At 52.3% G+C, this 20,012-nt stretch overlaps 4 protein-coding genes and 2 pseudogenes across 4 annotated transcripts; 3 read left to right on the top strand and 3 right to left on the bottom strand.

Annotated features, from left to right (window-relative positions):
* Positions 1-827: 827 nt before the first annotated feature.
* SAPIO_CDS9430 (uncharacterized protein) lies at positions 828-2,084 on the top strand (the record flags this gene model as incomplete). The annotated part of the gene is made up of 5 exons (XM_016790831.1): positions 828-1,250; positions 1,320-1,477; positions 1,540-1,780; positions 1,835-1,988; positions 2,047-2,084. The coding sequence occupies 5 exons, from the start codon at positions 828-830 to the stop codon at positions 2,082-2,084; spliced, it is 1,014 nt and encodes a 337-aa protein (XP_016639341.1).
* A 2,458-nt stretch (positions 2,085-4,542) lies between these two features.
* On the top strand, positions 4,543-5,671 carry SAPIO_CDS9429 (uncharacterized protein; the record flags this gene model as incomplete). Its single annotated transcript, XM_016790830.1, has 3 exons — positions 4,543-4,947; positions 5,012-5,558; positions 5,631-5,671. The coding sequence occupies 3 exons, from the start codon at positions 4,543-4,545 to the stop codon at positions 5,669-5,671; spliced, it is 993 nt and encodes a 330-aa protein (XP_016639340.1).
* Positions 5,672-6,173: 502 nt separating this feature from the next.
* On the bottom strand, positions 6,174-7,830 carry SAPIO_CDS9428 (uncharacterized protein; the record flags this gene model as incomplete). The annotated part of the gene is made up of 6 exons (XM_016790829.1): positions 6,174-6,251; positions 6,311-6,605; positions 6,660-6,711; positions 6,772-6,996; positions 7,077-7,536; positions 7,600-7,830. The coding sequence occupies 6 exons, from the start codon at positions 7,828-7,830 to the stop codon at positions 6,174-6,176; spliced, it is 1,341 nt and encodes a 446-aa protein (XP_016639339.1).
* Positions 7,831-9,747: 1,917 nt separating this feature from the next.
* SAPIO_CDS9427 lies at positions 9,748-13,874 on the top strand (annotated as a pseudogene; the record flags this gene model as incomplete).
* A 948-nt stretch (positions 13,875-14,822) lies between these two features.
* On the bottom strand, positions 14,823-15,659 carry SAPIO_CDS9426 (annotated as a pseudogene; the record flags this gene model as incomplete).
* A 1,496-nt stretch (positions 15,660-17,155) lies between these two features.
* SAPIO_CDS9425 (uncharacterized protein) lies at positions 17,156-19,050 on the bottom strand (the record flags this gene model as incomplete). Its single annotated transcript, XM_016790828.1, has 4 exons — positions 17,156-17,820; positions 17,882-18,270; positions 18,397-18,851; positions 18,922-19,050. The coding sequence occupies 4 exons, from the start codon at positions 19,048-19,050 to the stop codon at positions 17,156-17,158; spliced, it is 1,638 nt and encodes a 545-aa protein (XP_016639338.1).
* Positions 19,051-20,012: the final 962 nt, after the last annotated feature.

Here is a 20,012-nt window from a genome sequence, read left to right as displayed (position 1 = left end):
GTGCTTAAGAGAGGTTGCTTTTTCAACCAACCAGTCGGTTTGTAGCGACTCTTTATCAAATGGGAATTAGATCTCGCATGGTGATTTAAGAGTCCAATACCAGCCATGCTATGCTGCTCATGTAAGTTTTATTCCTAGAAAATACGCACCCCGTCCATCTCTTCGCAGAGGCACTGCATGGATAGCCTAGAACAGGGTCGAATACGGGTGCATTCGACCTCGCTGTTTCGTGGTAACACCGGTTCGGTGATAATCACGTTGACAGGTCCGTCTTCCCCGCAGTAAGATTAATTAACAGGCAAATGCCGACGCCCACTGCTCGTCCGGCAATCACTATCTAAAGCCAGGATATCGTATATTTATAGTGTGCATTGCCCCGTTTCTATCTTAATCGGACACAACAAGCTCACGCCATCGTCCAATCGATTCTCGCGATGCCCTCCCGACTCGGTCACATACGGTCCGGTGGGCCCGACCAAGGCGGGATTATAATTAAGGCGCCACGTCACCGGAAATTAATCCAGGTTATGGCGGCTATGAGCCGATTCGCAGACGGCTGATATCCGTAGCACACCAACTTCTTCGCTCTCTCGATACTGGATATGAAAGGAAATAGAGTTTTTCTTGTTCAGGCTGGATAGGCCGGCTAGAAAATGCCGAGATCGAGAGGTTAGGCTAGATCCTGACGTATAAGGAGTGAAGTGGGAGACGCCAGGGTGGAGGGTTTGTGTGTCTGCCCCCTTTTCTCTCTGCTTCGCCAACCTTTGTGCATACTACGAGCTTCCTAACTTGTCGTCGAAAAAAAAAAGCAAGGCTCACAAACCAAGATGAAGTCGTCGCTCTCCGCGGGCCTCGCGCTCCTCGCGCTCGTCCAGGCTGGTCTTCGCTTCCCCTGCTCGACCTTGACCTTCCAGCGTCTCGATCCGGCCGGTCAGCCCGGTGCCCTGCCATCTGCCCACGTCCACCACATTGTCGGCGGTAACGCCTTCAACGTCACCATGGAAGGCGATGTCGGGGAGAGGGCCACCTGCACGACCTGTCAGATGTCGGAGGACTTCTCGAACTACTGGACTGCCACCTTGTATTTCAAGGATCCCAACAACGGCAGCTACCACCGCGTGCCGCCAATTCCCGTCCAGCCGCTCCTTGGTGGCTCAAACGGCGCCCAAGGCGGACTTACTGTCTACTATACCCAATTCGACCTCAGCAGGGATAACTTGAATCAACAGGCCATCAAGGCTTTCCCACCGGTAATTTTCCCTATTAGTCATTCTTATAACGTCTCTTTTCACGCTTCTCGATTCTAACAGTCTCACTAGGGTTTCCGTATGGTTGTAGGCGACCCTGGCGCGACCTCACTAAACCACGCCGGCCTGAGCTATCAATGCATGACGGGCCAGAGCAGAGGCGCGATTACCAATACCATGCCCACTAGGCCTTGCTCGGGCGGCATCTTCACCACTCACCATTTCCCCGCGTCAGTATTGAACCTTTGTATCCCTCTCCAACGGCTGACCGTATAATACTGACTCGATGTAGATGCTGGGACGGCAAGAACCTTGACAGCCCGGACCACAAGTCCCACATGTACAATACAGTTACGTCGGAGGGCTTCACCAACGCCCCCAAGTGTCCCGCGTCCCACCCCGTACGCGTGCCTCAGGTAACCTTCGAAACCGTCTGGGATACCACCAAATTCAATAACCTCTGGACAAACGGCGCCCCCAACCCCTTCGTATGGTCGTTCGAAGGTGCAGCCACCGGCTACGGAACCCACGCCGTAAGTTACAGTCCGTTAACGTAATGAACGGAGACGAAGCTGACGTGAGGCTAGGATTACATGTTTGGCTGGAAGGGCGACTCTCTTCAGCGTGCCATGGATAAGTCCGAGTGTTTCTACGATGGCTGCGGTTCCATCCAGAAGCAGGCCATGTCTGTGGCCAACCAGTGCACCGTCCCAGATATGGTTGGCGAGACGACTGACGGCTGTAGGTTTTCCAGACGCCCTGGGGTGCTATGAATGACATGATTGCTAACTTGTAGTAGGGCTTACGGAGATCCCCGGAATGGGAGTCATGGCTTAGATTGGTGACAGTCCTGTCTTGAAGCGGAATTTACCTTATTGAATTCTCTCTTTCTATTTTTCAACGCAGAAGATTGCCTGTTTGATGTGGCTGGCAGTATCTTAGCCACCCGATGCTCCACAGTAATCACTTCGCTTCTTGGAGGGTTTACCCATTATTACCGCTCTACCACGGCTCTACGTATCTGGTAGTGGCATTTTAGTAAACAGTTTGAGTTCCTATTTTCGCGGGCCATTTGCTGAATATTTTATGGTGGTGTATACGCTATATGCTGCGTCTATATGTGTGTCTATTCGATACTATGGCTTTGTCTCATGTACATCACCTGGTTCATAGCAAGGACATCTCGAGGGCGCCTGGTGCCTAAAGGCGTTCTTTGAGTTCGTCAAAGAGATTGATAATAGAAGCTGCATGAGAGAAAAAGAGAGTCACTTGGCTCATGGTCTTCGATGGGGGATCCAGGTAATGCGAAAACGAGAGAAGACCTGTGAGGTAGAAGAGGTGGTCCACAGTAGCTTGCCGAGCGTTGAGAGGGCACCCCCTAAGCATCCTGCAGGCAACTAAACTCCCCAAAGAGGATGTGAAATGTACGCAAATTAGAGATACGTCTAACATCTGGCTTGCCTGCTTGGACCTCCCACTTTTACCGGTGAGCCAGAAGCTTAGTCTGGACTGTTGTTTCTGCACACAGTGATGCATGCTGCCTTACAGTAAACGAAGAAATTGTTGCCCAGGTCGCTGGTGGGTGCCCAGAACTGCAAGTTTGGGACAGCGGAGCCTCCTCGCTGAGACATTCTTCTATGCAAACCAGATTCCAACGAGATGGTTTGGATTGGTTGCTACTTGCAGAGCATTTCATTCACGCCCCAGTGCCATGCTCGTGATAACCCTGTTCCAATGCCCATGTCCTTCTGAAGGCATTCATTATTGATCTCCTGGCCGTTAGCCTAAGCCGTCGATATACGGCGTTTACCCGCACATGCCAGGCAAGAATGCCACTGCCATCAGAATCAAGGCCGAACTGGTAATACTCCCTGATTCGCTGAGGGCGGTTGTTGATTGTTGTTCTCATATTCCATATGAAGTAGATGGGCTGGTTGAGAAGAAGCGAAGACTAATCGGGTGTCCCAGACCTCTCGACAGACAAGACAGGTCACACGGCACCAACAGATTAAATTTTGGTTGTGCGTGCGAGTAACTGGTGAGAGAATTTAAAGAGGCTGTTAGGGAGTACGGAGGAAGGATGAGGGCGAGCGCGTGGTGGATGGTCAGCCCAAGATGTGGAGAAAATCGGCCGAAAAGCGTGCCCGGGCACTTAATGTCCCGCTGTCAATAAACGGAACTCGTGGCACGGATACCAGCACTGGCAGTGGCATGTGGCCCTGATTCGCTGCCGGTAGTGCCCAGGCTGATGTGACCGCATGGCTCCGCTGTCGTCGCGGGACCTGTCGTCGTGCGGAACTGGGTATGATGCGCAACTCCACATTGCTTCATCTCAATTTAGACTTTTTAGGTTTAGATGAACCCTCGCCACCCGAAGCCAGAGTGGAGCAGGCAGCCTGTGTGTCCACGGAGTCTGAGACTTTATTATAAAATCGCTGCAGGCAGAATGAAAACACACCCAAGGATGAGGGCGCAAGATACCGGTTTTCCCAACTAGAGTAGGCAGCGGTCTGCCGGGTTAGAGAAATCGATGATAACATTCCTTTGTTACTATATCCTCGTCGGCATTTCAGTCCTCCGTGGTCTTAAAGAGGTGTCTTCAGCGCCTTCAATATAGGAAACGTCCGGGTCCTGCAATGGCCGGCAAGCCTGGAACTTGTATGTTGATTGAATAAAAAAGTTAGCCTTTATTGGAGAACACACAGCCAGGATACTCATAAGTATAGGCTCGATCATACTGGTGCTCCGGGGGTATATTTCAGAGAAACTCCAGTGCCAAGGCTGCGACTAATATGTACAAATATGAAGTTGATGGAAATTCATGGTGATTGGCTGGTGTTTTAATCTATCCTGTGCTCTCATCTATGGCTTGCCCATCCATCCGTGCCAACATCCAATCCCTGGAATCGCTGAAACGAAACCCGCCTAGCCATATTGATTATGCCCCAGACCTGAGGGTTCAGCTTCAGCAACGCACATATATCCTCCATCATATCACAAGCACGCGTATGCGACACTTTCTCTCTTTGTCGAGTGAGGGGGATCCTTCGGGGATTAATCTCCACTCACTTTCCAGACTTGGTCGCCGAGATGGATGAATATCAGATAAACAATTCACCAGCATATTATTCTGCCGACGTCAACGGCATATAGAACCAGGTCACAATAATGGATCCGTCGCCTATGTTATGAGTCGAACGCCATCCCCTTCTGCTTTTGGCCACCGCCACTTTCCCCGTACCACATCCAAGTCCAAAGTCGAAAACGCATCATCATCAACAGCTTGCTCGCCAACATGAAGTGGTTCGCTATCGCTCTTGCGCTCGTCGCGCCATCTGAAGCCTACCTCCGCTTTGGATGCGCGACTCTGAGCGTCCAACGCCTCGACCCCATCGTCGAGCCCGGCGTCATCCCTTCGGCCCATCTGCACCAGATCGTCGGAGGAAATGGCTTCAACGCGACCATGGACCCCGCAACGGACGTTTCTCAGAGGGCTACTTGCACCACCTGCAGCTTCTCTGAGGACTTCTCCAACTACTGGACCGCTGTCATGTACTTCAAGTCTCGTAATGGGACCTACAAGCGCGTGCCGCAGTATCCCAATGCTCTCTTGGGTGACTTGAAGGGAGGGATGACTGTCTATTACCTTCAAGAGTCGTTCAACACGAACGGCAACCAAAAGATCACTGCCTTCAAGCCTGTAAGACCACAATCATATTCTCCTAAACTTATCCACGAATACCAAACTAACATATGCCTCTTAGGGCTTCCGTATGACCGTCGGGAACCCAGGAAGCCCTGACGGGACCAACCCCGGCCTTCGCTACACCTGTCTGCAGAACGTCATGACTAGGTTCCCGGAGACGGCCGAGTTCCCCAAGCAGCCATGCCCGGCCGGCATCATGGCCATCCACCACTTCCCCGCCTGCTGGGACGGCAAGAATCTTGACAGCCCCAACCACCAGGACCACATGTACAACACGGTCAAGGGCGCCTTCACCCCCGCCGGTGCCTGCCCTGCCTCACACCCCGTTCGAACCCCGCAGGTAGCCTACGAGACCATGTGGGATACCTCCGAGTTCAACGACCAGTCCTTGTGGCCCGAGGACGGCTCGCAGCCCTTCGTGTGGAGCTTCGAGGATAGCAAGGGGTACGGAACCCACGGAGATTACCTCTTCGGCTGGAAGGGTGATGCGCTTCAGCGCGCTATGGACTCTGCCCCGTTGCTTAGCAATGGTATCACTACTCAGAGTGTGGCTCAGGCGAACGCTTGCTCTGTTCAGAGCTCTGTTGAGGAGGACATCGACGGATGTAAGCTTCTATCTCTACTCTATCTCTCTCTCGCGGTGAAAGTAATATGATGCTAACCACTCATGCGTTTAGGGCTTACTGAATTGCCCGGTCGGCCAATGTCCGCCGCTTGACTGGATTTGGTGGTGTAGGTACGATACTTTAGGAATTCAAGGCCACGGATCTGGTCTTGGGTGTTGGATGGTGGAGCCCTATCTTCTTTCTGTCGTTTCCGGAAGGTCAATATTGTAGTCTGTCTCGAGTCGCCTGTCAGTAGCCGACTTTCTTGTCTTCGCCTATCCGCCTGCCTCCTAATGAGAGTGGGAGGAAGTGCTAGGCGAGATTTATCATTTTCGAACTAAATTGATTACCATGAAGTGGCCGAGAGCCTAATAGCGGGTTGTTTAGAACCTTAACCACTACAAACCCGTTGTTTCCATCGTGAAGCAGGCCCAAGAAATGTCGTGAGTTCTGAGGATCGCGACCGTGAACTCGGCAATCGCAGAAACCGATCATGAGTGTCAATGTGGTAGTGATGGGTTTCCGAATCAATAGGATATAATAATTCATAGAATAATACAGGGTCTCCCAAGCCAAGGTGTCCATCTTTTTCCCAATTCCGAAGCCACTGCTAGATTATTCGAATTTTGGGGCATTAAAAGCCTTCGGCCCATACCAGGTTCCCTTTACAAATCCTTGCCAGTAGACGAAAGGCTAGATGGGGTATTTCCGTTAGCTAAACTGCCTTTTGACGCAACCCTGATGGCACTTACGAAGAAGTCCTTCTTCAAGTGGTAGAACACCCTCCTGGGCTCTGCCTGGTCCCCCAGCACGTTCGCGAACGTCTCCTGGGGCACACCGCCGTACTTGAACTCGCAGAGCATGAGCTCATTGTGGCCAGTGAGGAGGGGGCAGCTGGCGTAGCCGTCGTATTCGGCCTTGGGCTGCTTGCCATTTATGACGGAGAGGAGGTTGTGGATGAGGACGGGTGTTTGAGATGTGATGGCGGCGGCAGTCTTGCTGTTGGGTAGGCTTGAAGCGTCGCCGAGAGAAAAGACGTTGGGGAACCTGTATAAGGGTGTCAGTAATGGCTACTAGAAGACGCTTCATGGGAATATTTACTTGATGTGTTGGGTGGTCGCCTTGTCCACAGCGACCCAACCTCCTTCGTCAGCTGGACGACCGCATTAGCATACGACCGTCTAGGATGGTTCTCTACAGGGGAGCGACTAACCAAGAGGCGACTTGGCGACCCAGTCCCAGGGCTTCTGGGGAGGAACTACGTGCAAGAAGTCGAAGCCCCTCTGTACCTCCTTCCCACCATCGGCCAAATTCTTAAAGGTGGCAACCTTTGCCTTGGGGTCAACTGCGACAAGGTTATGTTGGAAAAGGCCCTCGACATTGCGTTCTTGGCGGATCTCTTCCAGGGCCGCGTTGTACTTTGCCACGCCGAACATGCCTTTTTGCTCCCGTTAGTACCTCCCCAAAACATGATATATACCGAAAGAAAGGGGGGAGTGTTCCATGGGCTCTACGAACTTGGTGTACCAGTCGCAAATGTGGCATCGACGCTGTCCCGGACTCCGTCTCGGGACCACTGCGACAACGCCATCCAGAGGACTTTCTGAGGGGCACCGGCACATTTGATAATGCCGGCGGGCTGGGTAAAGATGGCCTTGCCACCCTTGAAGGCCTGGATCTGCTTCCACACGTTCTGGACGGTTTCACCCGAGTAGATGGAAGAGACTGCGCTCGTGGGGTCCTGGAGAGCCTCAGTCAGGCCCGAGACGCCAGCGAAGTTTGTCTCTAGACCAGGTGCGACGACCAGGTAATCGTAGGAAACCTCGACGCCCTCGGATGTCTTCACGACGTTGTTCGAGGGGTCAAAGTTGGTGACGTTGAGTGGGTAGTGCTTGACATTAGGTGGGATGACTGAGGCTAGCGGCTTGCTCATTTCATTGAGGGGCTTGAGCCCAGTGCCAACAAGAGTCCATCCGGGCTATATGCATCGTCAGCCATTGCGGTCCAGGGAAACTATGGACTCTCCTCGGCCAGGACATACCTGGTAATGGTGGGTCGTGGCAGGATCGATGATGGCGATGTCAGGCTTCCTGAGCTGAGCATTCCTCGCCAATTGCGCAGCTACAGTGACACCCGCTGTTCCGGCACCGACGACGACGATCCGGTGGTGAGGCTTGGATGGAATCGTCGCAAAGGCCCTCGAAGTGGAAGGGGTGGATCTATACCCAATCCGGGATAAAGCGGCTCTCGAGATCGCGCCGCTGTTCGCCATTTTGGTGAAGATTAATATTATGCTTTGGCGACCACGAATTCACCAAGCAAAAGGCGAAACAAGAAAACACCGTTCCTCAAGAAAGCACAATGGACAGAATCCCCGACGACGAGGGAAGAAATTGAACTTAAAAGTTCTCATTACCAAGCAGCGCTCATTACAACCCCAAAGCGGCAGGCCGGACCGCTGCAGCGGAATTTCGGAGGCTGTCGGCGTGTGCACGTGAAAGCACGCAATCTTGAAGAACTGGAGATCCTGGAAATGGCGACATTTGGTGGCGCTTTCTTTTTGGTATTAGTGATCGAGATCCCACATCCAGCGCGAGGTTTGGTTTGGTGGCTGGGGAAATAAAAATGGAACTTGACAGGGGAGAAGGAGCAGCACTAGTAAAACTCTGTGACTGTTTTCCGTCCTTTCCCGCATCAGCACATAATATTCTTGTCGCCTACAGGCTACACATGCCTCCTGCTAGATAACGATGCCTCTCCACTTCCGACAGCCTGGCCCTAGAGACAGTTAGTGTAGTGTGTCCCGCCTGGATAGGCTCGAAGTTCACCTTGGATTCAGTGGGCCCGACCGTCTGAAACCGGAACGGAGATGATGGCCGACAATCGTAATGTTCACCGGAAGGCACGTGCTTCTCTTCCCTTTCTCGCTGCTTTCGTCTTCAACTTGCTCTGGGGTCAAGCTCACTTCCTAAGAAAATAGCCAAGGAAAAATCGAACGCTCCTTCGGGCAAGAGCTCCCTCCTCAATAGAGAGTCGAATGGAATAAGCTATCTTCAGACCGTTTGACAATAATGACTTCTTAGGATTCAGGGAAGGTGTATTCACTGCTATGTGGCGTCATCAATTCAAATCTTGATAGCTATAGCCCCTTGGCTTGAAGTCGTTCTGCTAGGTCCACGGACAGGGGAAGGCCATAAAACCCTTTATCCTGGTCCTATTAGACGTACGATGTCGAGCTTGGTAGAAATAGGCTTAATGCTGAGGGAGCGTCTTTAAGCCCCTGTCTCATTACATACGCTCGCGATGCGTGAAGCCATCTTGCTCTGTGACTCTATGTAGTATAGATCGCCATTACCTACCAGAATCCTCGACATTGAGGGGAATGGGGATTCGATCAAACTCACCGAAACTCACGCACTACTCCATCGACGGCTCGGGAGAATTTGCGTCTGATCAACTCGGTGCGGTCGTTCCCAGGAGCGTTATTACAGAAGCTCTGTGTAGAAAGAAGTACGCGTAGAGTGGGAGCACCTACTACTCAGTTTCTCAGCGGATGTGGTGCTCCCCTACTGGTACAAGATGCAGGCGGCCCCTCTAAATAACCTCAAGAATTAGTGGACTCGCTTGCCTCACTAGAATCGGGAAGTAAAACCTCTCAAAACCGAAGGACACGATATAAATAGAACATAGGAAGAAGTTTTAGGTAGAGAAGGACCCTTCTGTGAGCAAGAACTAATCGGTTCACACCCGGGTTCGAATTCCCGCGGCGGGTAGAGCTGTCCTGTTGTGACTAATTCCAGGGAATATCTAGGAATGACGTCGTTTTCTGGCGTGGCTCATATATAAAAGCGCACACTAGCAGGACCAGACTAAGGCTAGACGTCATGAGAGTTCCCCTTTCGGTTACTGTCGCGCAAAAGAATGGTAAACCTTTAGCAATCACTTTCCAAGGAAGGACTCTGATATAGCCAAACTTTAATAATCTTGAATTCTCAATCCACCTGATAAGCACATCTTCAATCACTGCACCACGGTTTCCACCAAGCAAGAAAAGAAAAGAGGACTCACCGTTTCATCACACGGCCCTCCCAGCTCCTCCTCCCTAAGATCCTCCCCTGAAGACGAGAAGAACAGTGTATGACGCCAGCACTCTCATTGCACTGACGTACCGAAACTACACCTCTGTACCATGCTGTATTCAATCAAGTGGAAGCTGAAGCGCCTGTTCCGGCACCTCCGCGGGCATGATGAGAGGCCGGAACCATGGACGGAGAACGACATCAGGCCCGCAAACAACCGCCCGACACTGAATCCTATGGCTACATCGGACCAACCGGTCCACCCAAAATCGGCCCAGGTTCCGAGTGGGCAACGGCCGAGATCAAACGTCAGTGGAGACTTCTGGCCTCTATAGAGGAGTTTGAGGCAACATAGACTCTAACTGGTTGAACAGGACAATTCCGACCATCGCGCCGCTCAGACGGGGAGGGATGACCACGTTCCAGAGTCACAAACATGTGAGGTGCCGTCTCAAGACTCATCCCGGGTCCAACTCAATTCCCAAGATAAGATCCATCCTCAAGCTCGACAACAGCTTGAACCCCGGGTGATCACTCACAATCAGCCGCAAGTTCAGGGCCAAATCCCTCAACAGACCAGATTCCAACTCCCACCCCAAACACAACATCAAACCCTCCAACCCTCCTCCGCGGCCGGGTCAGACTCAAAAGTGGGAACCCCGCCCAAGTTTCCAGGTCTCTACCTTACAGTCCCTGGTTCTGAGCTGGGCCATGGTTCCTCCCCGAACAGGCAATCCTATCACCCTCAATTAGGAGATCCTCATATGGATACACATCATCGAGCTTTCCCACTGGCGCCTGGCCAACCGACGCACGACGAACAGAACAAGGAAAGCCAATCAGGGTATCTCATAAAGTCGGAAGAACCAAGCGTTTATTCGTCGGCAGCAACATCTCCTATCCTCGAAGACCAGGGGAGATCCAAGATACCACTATATCAGGAACCAGTTAACAAGACTATCTACACCACCAACGCCGAGGTGAACGACAGTTTCTACAGCGTTCGCTCACACCTTGATGTTGACTATGACTACGCCACCGACACCAGAGAAGCCGTCACGCAAGGAGTGGTGAAACCGAACGACGAACCGCGCCGAACGCCGTCTGTCCACTTCCATGAGCACAGGACTGTGACTCGGTCGTTCACCGAGCTTAATCCGGCCCTATTACCAAAGCAGCATTGGTCTCGAGACCAAGCAACGGGCAGGGTGGTTAAAACTCCAGACGAGTCTGGAACTCGGCTGATAACATGAGCTCCGAGCGAAGCAAGGTATCAGTAAGGCGTGGGCGTGTTTGCTTCTTCTAATGAATAAAGATTAGTACGAATTTTAGTATTTAATAGTAGGCAAGTTTGGTCCAAGTTGGAAGGGATGGAGGCTTGCTTTTGAGGTGGCTGATTTAGCCGAGGCCTATCGTGTTGGGAAAAGGGATTCAATAACTAGGTTATATATAGTAAAGAATGTATAGTATAGTTTAAGTAGATGATATGCCTAGCTGACAATCCCTCATTGTCAATATTCGGGCTCATGATAATAGTGGTTCACCGTGATCACTCCCCGGTTTGGCCAGTAATGTAATCCGGGAACGACTCATGTCCTCGTCCAAGATTTATAAAAATCCAGGCCACCTACCGATTCAGACTTCACTCCTGGCCTACTAAGCTGACCTGACTCACACTTTGATATTGGTTCGCTGAGCAGCGGGCCGCATCACAGCAAGTAAAATATCATGCTGTGGAAATCTAGTTCTCAGACGTTTTCCATTTCCTCCTTTGGAACTGAGCAGGGGTGGGCAGGGTGAGTGGCAGAGGTTTCTGTTTGAGGCCGCCCGGCTATAGTTCCTCTTTCTACACGCGTTCGGAGTACTAGAAAAAAAAATAAGCGGGAAGGCCACTTGGAGAAGTTCAATCCAGGAAGGCTCCAGCGAGAGTCCCTCGCAGTTACCTTATCAGGCCCCTTCTAATTCCCTCTACTCGACCTCCCGCGTGACTTGTGCGGTTCAAGCGTTCTGTCGCCTCTCGTGAACACGAAGACTCCCACCTGATCCGTTCTCGTCGTCCAGACAAGGACAAGGGCGTAAGTGGGATACTGCCGCCGTTTATTCTCCCCCCTTCACCTGGTATTTTCGTTATTGTCGAGTGGGGTTGATCCACTGGTGAGCTTAACCACGGTGTGTCAGCGAATGTTGCTACTGGTAATCAAATTCCTCCAGGGCTCCTCAGATACCACCATTCCCACCCAAGCGGCCAAACCTTCCACCATGCTACCGCGCATGTTTCCCGCCGCCCGGGGTAGCTACTTGGTTCACCCTCAAGTCCTGGTAAGTCGTGAACTCGGACCATCGCCGGCCTCGTCCACCACCCTTCCAAACTGACACTCGAAAAGGGAAGCCTGGAGGCTCCGCAGCTTAGTCCGGGAGAAGTCAAGCCCTTCATTATCGTCGACCAGGAGCAGGGTGGTGCTGATCGCCGGGGTCTCCGAGTTGTCGTCTCAGATTTTGTTGAGCGCGACGACGTCTTCTCGGCCGATTTCTTAACCGACCTCGTTGGCCTCCTAGGCGATGCTTCCGAGGTCGACACCACCGAGCTGCAGGACGTAGACACAGTCTTGGGGCCTTGGAGCGTCAAGTCTGCGTTTCTCGTAGTGGGCGCGGGCAAGGTCAACATCCCCCCCGGTCCTTATTTTCTGCACGGGAACAACATCCACCAGGCGTGGAGATTGTATCCAGACCACCTTGATGCTCTCTCCGTATCTGTGTATCCCAGTGATATCGACGCTGCAAATGCCACGTACGTCGCCCATTCTTTATTTAGCCAATTGCTGAACTCTCCGACAGTTTCAAGCCGCTGCATTTCCTTGATGTCGAAGGGATATGGAAGGCGGTCGCTGTCCCGAGCAGGCTCTACGATACCCCCACCAAGTACAGGCCTCTGGCGGGCCAGCGCATCACCATCAAAGATAACTACCGACTCGCTGGCGTCAAGTCAACCTTCTCCAGCCGCCCTTACGACGCTACATACGGCCCCGACCATGTAACCGTCGCCTTCGTGCAGAAACTGATCGGGCTTGGCGCCGTGGTCGTTGGAAAATCCAAGATGTCGTCATTCGAGTCGGCAGAGGAGCCAACGGACCAGCGTGGTCGACTTCCACGCGCCTTTTGAACCTAGGGGAGATGGCTACCAGACGCCGGCCGGAAGCTCGAATGGTGCCACTGCGGCGCTGTCGGGGTATCCTTGGCTGGACTTCTGTATCGGGACTGATAGTAAGTGCTAGTACAGAAGCTGTTCGGAGTAACGCTGACAAATGACGCCTAGCTTCGGGAAGCATACGCTACCCAGCCGCTATCGGTGGCCTTCTCGGGCTCAGATACACATCTCACAAGGTATCCATGGAGGGTATCGCCCCAGCTTGCTAGTGAGATGATTGAACCCTAATTATACCGAATCTGGCCACGCTGACTCGCAAAGCGATTTCGATACCGTCAGGCTACTTGGCCGCGACCTCAAGTTCTTCCGGGATATCGTAGCCCTGACAGCAGAGGACACGACGAACGATCCCACCAGGGTATATCGAGCCCTATTATTAAAAACTATTTTTGTCTATCGCCTGACATCCTTCAGCTCCCCAAGAGGATTCTCTACCCAACCGGCTTTCTGCCGTACACTTAGGAGCCCGTCCAGGCCATCCTATAAGAGTTCGTGAAGCAGCTCGAGAGCTACCTCAGCGTCACTCGAGAAGAGGTCAACATCGCCAAGCTGTGGGAGAAGAACCCGCCTCCGGAGGGCGAAGGCAAGACGATCAAGAAGTTCCTAGACAAGGTACGTTAAAAAGTACACAACGCCACCTTAGCATCAGAGTACGTTGCTAATCATTCTGATGTGCAGACTGGGTTCTATCCGTTTTACTATGATGGTTATAATGTGAACAAACAGTTCCTAGAGGATCATCGTGAGAAGTTCGGGAAAGTGTGTATTTTGGGCCGTACATGCGATGGAAGATGTGAGCACATGACCGACCCTCCCAACCCCAGTTCCGCAATCGACGTCGAGGAATGCAATTCCGGCATCGAATTCCTAATTCTGACTTTGTATCTTAGGGAAACCGGTTCCAAGGCCACCTTAAAACAGAAGGAACAGGCCCTGCACGAGGGCGCCATCTACCGGAGGTGGTTCGCGGAGAACGTCCTTCGGAGGAGCAATTCTCTCGCCTCGGACGCTGTTCTCTCATCATGCCACTAAGCTGCTACGCGCCTGACTATCGTGATACTATTCACAAGTACGTTTTCCACCGCCTAGTGTCTGCCTTGGGGCTGGCCAGCACGAAACGGAGAACTTCAAAGGGAACTGACGTGGCCCAGGGAACCGGGATCACTTCCTGCCCATAGTGAGAACTACTTGGCGTCCATCTTGCGCTTACCGCAGCTCGTCCTCCCAGGTGAGCGCAGGCCCTATCTCTCCTCGTCATGATCTCGTGTTAATAGTTGAGCCGGGGACAGTGGGCCAAGTTCCTTACGAGTCCCGTGCGTCGGGCCGTAGAGAAGAATACCACCCGATCACAGCGTCCCTAGTCGGCGCGGAAGGTAAGCCCGCTCCACTGTCAAGCGTCTCGTAGCGGGAACTTACTAAAGGGTTTGTGTGATTAGGGAGTGATCTAATGCTTGTCAACTTGGCGCGGGCGACGTTTGAACATGCGCAGTGGGGGGAGCAGCTCTTAACTGGCCGCTTTACTTGGAAACTTGGGGATGGGGCGAGAAACGTTGCCGATGTGAATGCTAGGCACCACGGTCTTGGGGACAAAGGGGAGCTTTAAGTGGCCGGTCAAGTAAGAGATAATAGGGACTACAAAGGGAGAATCTTAAGGGGAGACGCAGTAATCGCTAGAAATAGTTATACCCTCCCCATTCATAAGAGATCCATATACCTTCTACTATATAGATAGAGGTGTGGGCTCCTTCACTTAGGAGGGCCAGATCTACTCTGAGCAAAGAGCGAGCGGCATCACGTATCGGCTCTGCTCTTGAGATGAGATTAGATGGGATCTCGATTTTAAGGTGATTAATTAATCTAAAATGAGCACGTCTGTTTCGGCAGCTTCGCGAGACACGAAACAGAACCATGGAACAGGGGCCATCTCACAATGGAAGAAGAAAGGAAAAAGAGAAAAAGGGTGACGAAGCTTCGAAGAATCTAGAAAAGTGCCATCCCAAACATCCCCGCGGCAGCTAGAACAGCGAACCCTGGCACTAATGTTCCGTGGGCTGCGCTGTCGTCGTCCGGTGCTGCGCTCGGCGTCGCGGTTTCTGTCGGAGGAGGCGTGGCCAGGCTTGCCGCCTCGCTCACGATGCTACTCTTAGTCACTTCATCCACCACAACATTACAAGGGTTTCCTGGTCTGCCCGTGTCCTTATCTACCGTAGAGGGACAAGTAGGGTCCGACACATTTCCCCGGAGCTCAACAACGGAGCCGAGGATCGGACACTCGGGCACTTGCATCACGTCTGGCGGGGTACCCAACCCGGCGTCTGGCCAGTCCAATCCTTCTTTTTCCCAGGGCCCTTCTACCGAGAACATCAATTTTCCGAGGACAACGTTGTAAAGAATACCACAGCGCTTCCTATACTTCGGTGCCACTATGATCCAGTTGAGCATGTACCTCTCGTTACGGAACTTCCGCCCGATCCAGGCTGTGACGTTGGAGTTGGCGACAAAGATATAGGTTCCATTCTTTACATCGCCGGCTGATGGCTGCTCCCATTCGCCGTTGTCGTAGAGGTTACCTGACGGGATCCGGCCGTCTGAGTAAGGCATGATCTCCCAAGCTGCGAACCAGTCATCCCCGAGCAAGTCGACCGCGGTGATATTCTGGATAGCGATGGCAATGGGGAAGTCGTCGGAGGGGGTATACGTCTCATTACGCGGGAAAATGACGTCGATTTCGAAGAAGGGGGTCTCCTGAGCTTGGGCTACGGCGCAGAATGAATTGGCGCAGAGCGACACGAGCAGCGTCGAAGCGCCGAGTCGCATTAAACGGGATGTCATAGTTTATTCTTCCCAGGATGTGTGTATATCCCGATAGCCTTGGGAAAATATCGAAACTGCCGGGGGGAGGTTGGACCAGGCGGCTCTTTTTATTCCCGTTCCTCTTTTGAGGCCCTCACCCGACAGGGGGGCCCACGAAGGATGAAGGATCACCTTGGCGCAATTTTTCGCCAATGTAACACCACCATCTAATGCGCACCGGAGGCACGTTGCTTGATTATAGGCTATTAATGCGTCTTGGTATAAATGTCGGGTGTCAGCTTTTCCTAAAAGTGGCAGTGTCCCACCGAGAGCGAAAGTGGAAAGCATCGACTCAGCCCATGCGCGTCGCATCGATTCTTCTATTTTGAAAAGAAATACCCTGTTAGTATATAAGGAATCTAATAGGCCGCTTCTTCGGCCGGTGACATGTCGGTGCTCCTCCTCTGTTCAATCCAGCTTATGCCTCTTCGCGGGAGCCGCAATCCAGGAATAAGCTCTCCAATCATGCCCACCACGGCTCGCTCAGTCGATTACCCGCCAATTCCGAGAGGTCCTGGGCAAAGAAGGGCATCGTATAAAGATAAGTCTCGGACCCGACTAACTGGGACACTGTCTGAACTCCTCTGTCCCCGTCTCCTCCGTAATCATATTGTTTGATTCAGATGTCTATCTAGAAATGGGGAGAAGATGAAGGTTCTTACCTCTCTCATCGCCCTGGCTGGGTTCGCGGGCCTATCCGTCGCCCAAAGACAATATAGAAATGGGGTCGTCCTACTGTCGAAGAGGCCGATAGTGACGCGACGCCGAGGGGCCAGGCCGCTCTCGATCTCGAGGACGAGCGAGCGAGCGAAATGCTTCCACGAATGCCACTCGGGCGTGCGGGCTGTACAGCAGCTGCAGCCTATGCGAGGACTAGTTCATGCAGCTTTGGTGCAACACCGACTGGACAGAGAGGGAAGAGGACTGCGCTTGGGATATCCCGCGGTCCGTCTGCTAGGAATGGTGAGCCTCTGAGGATGCAGTGAGCTCGGTATTTATCTCAAAGTCACAGGGACACTTGCTATGCCAGCCATGGTGAGCGTTGATCAATATCTCCGACGTAAAGGGCTTACGGCCCGCTAACGTCCGCTTGACCATGACTCACGCATGGCTGCCACCGAATCCACACCCGCCGGTAGTGTTGCTTCAACGCTAGCGAGACTACGGCTAGCGGGAAGTAGCGATAGAGATAATGGGGCTCCTAGTTTGGCACCTGGTGCGGCCGCGGGTTTTTCATCTCCGGAGCTGCATACCTTGGAAGGCTGATTATTCTTTGAGCGTGCACCTCGCGACTGCACCCGTAAGCTGGGGAGAGGTGGTACAGAGGAAGTCTGGTTGTTGTTACAACGGCTAGGGCCAACCAACACCAGTTGAAAAACCCAAGTACGTATAGGGAATTAATTCGAAATTGTTCAAAATTCGTCACGTCCATCATCCCGCCCAAAACACCAGGGCCATGATCAATAGATGACATCTTCGAGCCAGAACCGACACCTAGAATTTGCCGCAGGGTCTTTCATAATTGGAAACTCGGCGTCCGTCGATTCTCGATTCTTCACATGGAGGATCCTAGCGTCGGGCCCATAAACCGGCAATTCTCTCGTTTTACTCCCGTGTCTGTTTCCCATGATCGTAAAGTCAACTATCCAGCTCTGCATTTGCTCTGCAGTGTCTCCATCAATCGAAACTCCGAAGATATCTGTTTCTTCTTCATTGTAAAGCGAATACGATACGTCTTGGGCGTGGATCCCAGGGCACATGTCGAAACAATAGCCCCTGGTGTTGTTTTCGTAGGCAAGATTCGTTGCAAGTGCGTGGCAGTCGAAAATGGATTCCCCAGCTGCTAGCATCAGCCTTTCCGTATGGTTTCGGTAAGGCAGTGCTCCAGAGAAGTCGAGGGGGTATATCTCGGTGGCCAGAACGTCAAGCTTGTCAGGCGGTAGATCAGGGAGAAGATTGGAGAAGTACCCTCGGAAGCCTTCGTCATCTTGAACGCGAGTGTCACTAAAGAGACCGCCTTCTCGACTGTTATGAGCGACGAGCACTTCTACCGACCTATCGACTTTACGCTGGGCCAGAATACGAGCGGGCACATCCCGGAGAAACCTCCCATCTACATTCAGTTCTAAAATATTGCTGTCAGATCTCGTTCATTTGGGTCCTTTTTACGAGTTGGGATAACATACGAAAAATAGTATTGGCAATGGAGCCGTTCCCGACCATGGCCTTGTTAATTTCCTGAAGCTCGGTGCCTGAGAGTCCCTTCAACTCTTCGTATCCATCTAGACCCGATTCTTCCAGAAGGTAGTCATAGACCGTTTCGTACTGATTAGCGCTGAGTATCGGTTTTATCGCAGGGCTTTGGACAACGGCCCGCTGGAATGGGGAGGACCCGTATTCTCCCCCGAACGCGGCCAGCTGTGCTAGGACGCTTCCTCCACCAGCTGATTCTCCGATGAGTGTCACCCTTCGTCGATCGCCTCCGAATACGTGGATGTGCTCTTGTACCCAATAGAGAGCGAGCCGTTGGTCGTAGAGACCAGCGTTGGAACAAACACCTTCCATGCCGGGTTTTCTAGGTGGGAAACCAAAAACGCCGCTACGACTATCAGACCAGGATTCCACGTCTGCAGCAGTTACTGGGGCAAGCGGGGAAGTGGAGGAACCAAAATTAAGACGAAAGGAAAAGAGATTCGCTCACAGCCGATAGTTTATCGTCACGACGATCATTCCTCCTCGGTGTCTTTTGAGGCTATGAGCCAAGATGCCAGTCGGATCAATAGCTTCCTTTGACCATTTTGTATATCCGCCGCCATGAAGCCACACTAGCACCGGACGTTTCTCCTCGAAGCGACTCCGCCAGACTCGTTTCGGCACGTATACGTCGAGAAGAAGGCAATCCTCAGACTGGACCAAGCCCTCAGAACTACCAAGAGCCATATTCGACGTATTCCCACAAGTAGAGGCGTAGTCTCGAACGATGGGCAGAGTATACGCGGAATTATTCCCTGTAGCTTGGTAGCATATCCGCGTGTCGAGGCCCTCGTCGATGCTGCGATTAACTGTAGTTCTCGGCACCGGTGCCTTGAAACGGAGATCGCCAATAGGGGGTTGGGCGTAAGGGATGTTTTTGAAAGTATAATGCGACGTGGTAGCCTGGGCATTCTCGTCAGAAATAGCACGTATCAGTATGGCTTGGGAAGAATACTCAAGACCCTAGCTTTACATTTTCAATCGCGCGGTGCCTCGAGGTTCCTAGATCTACTACCGGCCTACATTCGAGGCCAGCGGTAACGAGAACCAAGACGCCCGAAATCAGCAGCGTAACGACGGTGGAAGCAATCCCGACGCCCATGATGTTTGGTTCTATTCAATCACGAACTTTGACGACGTTGATTTCCTCCCTCGCCATCTGGAAGATTTCGAAGGATGATTTCGCCAGAGCGGGGGTTCATATATGGCAGCCGGAGTGCTTGGGACGATTGGCTGAATGATATTAGGCATGATATATATCAGCGAATGCACGACCCCAAAACTGACATCAAAAGTTCCCGACTGATTCAGGAAGGTCGGACGGACTAGGTGGCTCTGTTGTTGAACTCCAGTCAGAGTTTGTCCAACGACAATCCTTCATGTTCCCGCTGCACTTCCTACTGCATCTCCCGCTTTTAGCCTAACATCTCCTTCCTCCCTAACGGAGGCGTTCTGACGTGATCTGTACACCGCTCCTACCTCTGCCGTTGACGTTGGAGTTGATGCGAGGGTTTTGCGAGGGAAAGGGAGACGGATCGCACGGAGTCCAGCTGCGACCGGCCTTGGGCTCTTAGCAGCCCCACTTGAAGGCCTTATCCGGAGGCTGTCCCCGGGTTAGATCCATTGATGACGTGAATACGGCTGCCCGAGATCCTATTGCGACGCTGGAAGGTGGTTATGTACCCGTCTTCCGATGCTGTGCCGTCCCGATATTACCAGGTGTACGGCGAACGCGTTTCTCGGTGGGAACTGGAGCACAATTTAATCGATTGCGGACCCTGGAACCCGAAGGATACTGGCTACAGGTGGCAGCATTACATTTGGCAACCGGGTTCACGAGTGGACTTGCCTTTCACGCCTTTGCTTTCAACGAAACCTTTACGTGCAAGATAGACCTTGATACCTTTGATGTATGTTCTAGATAATGAAAGAGTATAGCCCTTCATAATCGGAACCTCACATCCTCTGCGTTTGTAAGAGTAATACCATCGAGAGGCAATCAACTAACAATAGGTTCCTGGGCTGGCGCTGTAACGCCGAGGAAGGGGGTTCCCCATAGGACCA

This window comes from Scedosporium apiospermum (genome assembly GCF_000732125.1).
Source record: "Scedosporium apiospermum strain IHEM 14462 chromosome Unknown SEQ_SAPIO_0143, whole genome shotgun sequence".
Classification (NCBI taxonomy): domain Eukaryota; kingdom Fungi; phylum Ascomycota; class Sordariomycetes; order Microascales; family Microascaceae; genus Scedosporium; species Scedosporium apiospermum.
Note: the sequence above shows the minus strand (reverse complement) of the source record. Positions and strands in the feature narration are given on the sequence as shown.